Source organism: Pundamilia nyererei, unplaced genomic scaffold, assembly GCF_000239375.1.
Source record: "Pundamilia nyererei isolate P.nyererei 1_Seehausen unplaced genomic scaffold, PunNye1.0 scaffold00124, whole genome shotgun sequence".
Lineage (NCBI taxonomy): Eukaryota > Metazoa > Chordata > Actinopteri > Cichliformes > Cichlidae > Pundamilia > Pundamilia nyererei.
The window spans coordinates 160,863-167,820 of NW_005187525.1; the positions used below are offsets into that span (position 1 = coordinate 160,863).

The 6,958-nt window shown below is 38.8% G+C and overlaps 1 protein-coding gene across 1 annotated transcript in view; it reads left to right on the forward strand.

Annotated features, from left to right (window-relative positions):
- LOC106456346 (multiple epidermal growth factor-like domains protein 11) overlaps positions 1-3,868 on the forward strand; it is a 62,782-nt gene extending 58,914 nt beyond the window's left edge. Inside the window, exon 6 of the mRNA XM_013913296.1 lies at positions 3,747-3,868. Coding sequence (XP_013768750.1) covers positions 3,747-3,868 — 122 coding nt within the window. The remainder of the gene's footprint in view (positions 1-3,746) is intronic.
- Positions 3,869-6,958: the final 3,090 nt, after the last annotated feature.

Here is a 6,958-nt window from a genome sequence, read left to right on the forward strand (position 1 = left end):
AGTCAACATTGAAACACCTGCGGCTTTTAGTCAGGTGCGGCTAATGTATGTACAAAACAGGATTTTCCCCTGATTTTAGCTTGTGCGGCTAATATTCAGGTGCGCTTTGTAGTCCAGGAAATACGGTAAGTAATATGTACATATCTCTTTAATGTTTCAGCACTTAATATAATCACTTATGTTGCTGGAAAGTGTTGTGTAGTGCAAAGGAATATACTGGATGATTTTTATTGACACCTTAAAATAAATGGCGTACAATCAAGTACAAGCAGAAAGTAGCATAACACAGAAATACTTATTTAATACAAATATGTTAAATTACTCATTTACAAAGTTCCTGAGGAGATGGGCCAAGTTACATTACACTGCTGATCCTAAACACACTCTGATCCAGTGGCTTTGGGTATTGTAATTCAAATCTAAAATTTAGTTTTAACTTGAAAAAGCTTCCAGGATCATATATAAACCAATCACAGCAGCTCTAACTTCTGGGTTACCTTCCATTTCAGTTGCAATCATTTCTAGGAGCCCAGCCTAGATAGCAGGCTGAGATTAGGCCTGCATCCAGATTCACATGCTGTACTTTATTAATGGCCTGAACTTTGACCCAACCAAATGGCTGTCAGAACTGGACATCTCTACTATTCATATATGTCAGTGGAGCAGTGGAAGGATAGCCACCTGCCAAAAGCCATTAGACCTGAGCTGTCACCTCTGCTGTGGCAGACAGCGAGGAGCGGAGAGAGATTGGACCCAAATGCAGACACTGATGACGGACTTGAACTGAGAGTGAGGCTTTATTACGGCGGAGCAGATTACAAAAAAAGCAAAAGGTGACAACAGCAGGTGTTTAGCAAAACCTAAACTAGGAGAAACCTAAAAAACAAGAATAAAGAAAGGATCTGAGACATGGGAGATGCAGTAGGTGATACACAGACGATCCAGCAACAAACAGAGGAAGACAAAGGGCTTAAATACACAGAGGGATAACGAGGGAATGAGACGCGGGAGGAGAGCACAGCTGGGAGAAATCACACACCAAGACCGGAGGGAAGCAAAACTGAAAACACCAACGTAACACACGAGACTATCAAAGTAAAACAGGAAACACGAGACAGGCACATAGACGCGGACTGACACTGAAACAATGAGAAGCACAGACATGAAAACATAACACAAGGAACGCAGGGGAAGCACAGAGACAGAAACCAGAGACTAGAAACTATAAATAATAAAGAAATCAAAGACTATTAACGATAATTCAAAACACAAAACGCTGGGTCACAGACCCAGGACCGTGGCATGAGCTCAGATTTATGCCAAAAGTTTGCATAAAAGGAGGTCATTAAAATGCAATTACTACACAAAGCAAGCTAGACTATGTCAGACTGAATGATGCATGAACACGTGCATCATTCCACATCACAGTTGTTGACAGCCACTAATGACAGCAATTATTTAGTCTTGAACTACGATGCAAAAAGTGCATCAAAGAGAAGTCAGCTACTAATGTAGGAAGATTTACCCGAGGAATGGAAAAGACTTCCTAGCTTTGATTAACACAATCCTGGTTTATTAACTGGACTCACTCAAAGACTATTCTGTAACTCAGTGAGTCACACGAACAAATGCAGATGCTAACAATTATTAAGTCAGTTAGTGTCACATTAAAGTGAGACTTTATTCCAGGCCTGTGAGCATTAAATTGCATCATCCATCTGGCCTGTCCTCCACTGACCCACATCCTATCCAGTCTAAAATAGGCTGCCACTAAGTACAATTATTAATTGAAAATTGGAAATCAATGGCTCTGAATTAAGCACAAGCCTGCCTGTTTGTATATGGGTCACCTGTCTCCTAACTCAACTTTGCTTGACATACACGGTGTTTCAAAGTATGACTGAAAGGAGAATCCACACAGTTAGCAGCACACTCTTACCTCCAAAGCGTTGTTATTGGTGACTTTGTTGGGTTTCTTTTGGAAGTCGATGTGGCTCACAGAAAAATACCCACAGCCCCCGCTGCTGCTTCTTCTTTTCTTATTTGTCTGACAGTGTGCTGATGAAAATCGTTTTTTACATGCAAGCAGCATGGCCTCAAATAAAGCGCTGAATCGGTGGGCAATAGCTGAAATTGTTGGAAATGTAAACATATTGTATTCGTTACTCATTGCTACCCTCTGCTTTGACCCTCTTCAATGATTCTGTGGAACATTTAACTTAAACCCCCATGTGGGGGATATTTGTTTTCTTATATAAATAAAGCCCTTCTAAACCTGCTGCAACCATAAGTCCACTAACTAATTATTTACAGAGTTCTTATTTTGCTGTTTGGCTGTTATGGATTCACTCTTTGTTGTGGTGCACAGGTAGTTATCAACTTTGTGTTTAGGGAAGCAACAATAATAATTTGTCTGGAATAAATATAATAAGAGAGCAACATTTAATAATAGATTAAACCAGGCCAGTGTCTGTAGTAAATGCAAAACAGGAAAGCAGCCATCACTTAAGATCGCATCAAAGTCCTGGAAAATAAGCTATGGACCAGTTCTCCCTCATCACTGGTTTTTGACACAAAGGCCACTGATTTAATATTGAAGAATGGAGCTGAAGTGTCTCTGTGTCTATATGAATACATTTTGCTGTCTGTGTGCTGATTGGACGGCTTCTGCCTAACTGACACCGTGAGTGCAATGAATGCATTTGCTGGTTGACAGCAGGACTGATCCCCAACATGTTGACAGGGTGAAATCTCAAAGGTGAGCTTGGTGACAGATACAGAACAATTTTAGAATCATTTATTCATCCCTGCAACAAACAATTTGGTTCTCTCTGTTCAGTAATATTTATCATTTGTGTGTGTTTTAAAGCATATATTTGTAGCATATATGTGTATCCTGGGAATGTGGATTTATGTAATTTTTAAATTTACTTTTATTTTATTTCTCTTTTCAGTTAGTTAATTTAATTGCCATCATGTATCTATTAATGACAAAAAAACAATTTGATAGTGTCTTGTTTTTCAGCTACAGTAATTTATGAACAAAGATTAGGGTGCAAGTATTTGAGGAACCTGACTTGCCTATTTTTGTACAATTAATTATTTATTATTTGTTTAAGGGAAAGAACAGACTCAAAGAAAGCTGCATCACAGCGGTTTGCTCCATGGATTCATCTCTACCCTTCCCTGTTTTTTCACTAGATAGGAGATTTTTAAAATAAAAAGCTGACTTACATTCAAACTTGAAGAGACAATATTCCCTTCGAGCCTATCTTCACATGCATCTTGGCACCTCAGTGAGCTCATATTGTGGTTTGTGCCCTAAACATTTCTCCTCCTGCAGGATCGTTTGTGTCCAAACAAATGTTTCACTTGATTTGAAGAAACTGGACAAACAAGGCAGCAATTCTAGTGAGAGAGGTTGTAAATATGGCAGAAATCATCATCACAATTATTTTGTTCAGTAACTGTACTCTTGATTATTAGACCCAATTATTCAGGAATCTTTACTTTGTTTACATAAATCTGGTTTCTGAAAAAAAGGAGAATATGTTCCTATCCTACCATAAGTGCTCATCACTAGCAATAATCTAACACTTGAACCCAAATTAGTCTATGTATGTTTATTAGGTCAGAGCACTAAAAGTGCGAAGGCCTTATTAAATCTGCTTCATTTATTATGTTGCGGCTGCTGTCGTGGGCTGGGGTTCTGATATGTAAATGCGAGTGTGCAGGTGCGCCTCCAGGAGTGGTGGATCCCAAAGATCGTGTGCCAGGATTGGATGCTGCTCTGGAGGCGCGGTTGAGGACGGCAATCATCCATCCTCGATTTTACCCCAACCGGCTGGGGCTGGGACATGCCCTGTAGTGATGGGATTTCTGGCTCTTTCGGCTCCGAACTGGCTCTTCGGGTTGTTTTGTTGCTTTAATTAATTTATTATTAACAATAATATAAAATTATGCACAAAAGGAATTACTAATGTAAAAAAAAGTGGTTTTATTTATATATGTTTATATATAAATATATGTCGTGGCCCCTAGAGACAAAACACGTACAAACTCCAAAACACATTTCTAGCATGAACTGAACTTCCAAAACAGAGCTACCTAGATCACTTAAATTACACAATTGAAAGCATATGTGTATTGTTTTTTGTATTTATACACAAGCATTCATATATAGTCAAATAATTTTAAAAAAAAGTTCATTTACCTGTTACTACCACACACCAAATCCGGTCGTTGGTACTTGTTGGCTTGTGTAGCCACTAGGTAACAAAAGCTCCACTCTGTCCCCTAGCATCCTGGGTGCTCCAGGATGTTGTCTGTTGTCTTTTGTATGTGTTTTGAGTTTTTATGTGCTTCTGAGTTTTTACGTGTTTTGGAGTTTGTACGTGCTTCAGGGTTCGTACGTGATTTGAAGTTTGTGTGTGCTTTGTCTCTAGGGGCCACCGTAAATATACTTTTATTTATTCACTCCACATAAAATGTAATAAATAAATCATATAATACAAAAATCAATTATTCACATTTCAACTTTTAACTATTTAAATTTTCAGGTTTTTCCTTTTACAAATTTAAAGTGAAACAACACAAAACACTGCAAACCACAACACAATTAAATATAAATTATAATATGAAAACAAAAAGAAGATGCACATTCTCTGTCATATGGACCTGCATGAACAAACTTTCTGAATCCTTTATCATCTGCAACTGAATATAGTTGTGGATGATTACTATACCTTTCTAATGTGACGTTGTTGTCCCTGGCTCTCTCTCTCCCTCCCGCTCTGTTCCTATGCTACTGAGAGTGTAACTACCGCCCCTCCCCCCTCTGCTCAGCGCAAAGCACGAGGCTCGCGTGCGGAGTGAAGCGGGAAAAAGCGCGAGAGAAAGAGAGAGAGAGGGTGAGAGAAAGAAAAAAAAAAACACAGCACGCGATTAAGGAGCCGGCTCGCGTCGTTCACGTCAAAGAGCCATTTCGCATTTCTTTCGCGACTGACCCATCACTAGTGCCCTGTGTTGCTTTGTGGATCCAGGAGGAAGTAGGGGTGGCTTGCCTTTTCAGTTGGGCACAGTTTTCTGTTTAGTTAGTCAGGGAGGTAAGTGATTGTTGTTTGGTTATGTTTCTTTGGGGGAAGGTAAGCAGTCGAAAAACATTCAAGTTACGAAGGCACTTAACGGCAATATTTTTGCCTGTGGTACGACAAATGCTCGTTTGCGAAATGCGTTTCGCTGTTCCACGTGAAAGACGTATTGTTGTTGCAGTGCGCTATTCCGTGTGCTTTTCGTTTGCAATTAGCCTATCGTTCATTCATAATGGGGCCGGCATAAATATGAGCGAGTTTAAAAAAATGTTAAAAAAATATCATTGCACAGTGTACGTACGTACATTAATTAACGTAAATGTAAGTTTTAGTTTTAAAGCGATGGAAAACGGTGCTTCGACTTACGAAATTTTTGACTTATGAAAGACCCTCTGGAACGAATTAATTTCCTAAGTTTGGTCAACAAAGAATAAAATTCAGCCAGCCTCACCTCCCCCCTCCTTATTTCATGATTTGGTTTTGTCCAGCACATGTTAGGACATGTGCTGGACAAAACCAAATCAGGTTTAGGGCAGGTCATCTACTAATCTGAATGTTAGTGGTTTGATCCATGCCTGCTCCAGTCTGCATGCCAGACAAGGTACTAACTCCAAGTTGCTCCACGATGCATCCATTGGAGTATGAATCTGTCTGAATGTTAGAAAGAAAGCACATTTTGTCATTTTGTTTGCATTAGCACGAGTCCTGCAGCTTATAACCATGTAACACTTAGATGTGTGCCTGAAATGTAACTAACTGCAATGACTTTAACACTGTAAAATCTTTACAGAAACGTGTTTTTTTCCTATTCTAACTATGCTAGCATGATAATGGTCATATCTAATCTCTGTAAGGTACCAACAGCCGTCCAACATGTAAGTACAACAGATATGCTGGAATTATAACTTTTTGGTATGCAGTGCTCGACATATTTGAGATAAAGATTTTTTTCTGCAGATGATCACCCAGCTGTTTTAAAACTGCTCTTTCAAGAATTTTTGAAATGAGAGGAAAGTTGGAAGTCAGCCTCTAATTAGCTAAGAAAGCTGGATCAAGTAAAGGCTTTTTAACTAATGGCTTAATTATAACTACCCTGAAACCCTGTAGTATATATCCTGTTAACAGAGATAGATTGATCATGTTCAAAAGTTCCTTATTAATTAATTATTAGTATGATGTTAATTAATGGTAAGACTTCTTTGAGCAGTGCTGTAGGGATGGGATCTGCTGATGATTTTATTGAGCTTAGTGTAGAAAACAGATCTAAATAAATATCAGCAGTTTAAAAACTTGCTTTAGTTTACAATGATGAACATCTTTGAGATGACTGCACATAATTTCCTCATCCATCACCTGCCATGACCCCGGGTTTGGTTCATGGGTGCAGCCGTCAGAGAAGCCCAGAGAAGACAGCTGAGAGATGTTTAGCGTAATATTAAGAAAAGCTCAGACAGAAAACTTATGCTATAAATGCAATAGCAATACATTATGTGCTTTTATGACAGGCTGCTAGTACCATAAGGTCAGCGTTACGTGACTTACCAAGAAAGAAAAAGAAAAAACATGGTCAGATATGAGGGCTGGACTGACAGTGAGTGATAAAGCAATGTCCAAATACAATCTTTGAAAGATCTTCAAAAAGCTTGGAGAAGTTTAGCTCAAGACTACTTTAGAAAATGACAGTTAAGTCTGGCCTTCTCGAAGCAAAATACAGTATAAAGAAGTTAGATTTTTGCATGCAGTACATGTAGAACATGTAGTAAAAGAAAATGGAAAGCAGGACAGTCATGAACATGTTGTTGTTTTTTTAAGAAACAAGTATAACTAGACCGCAGTTTCTGGAGAAATTGTTAGGATTGTTGCTACTG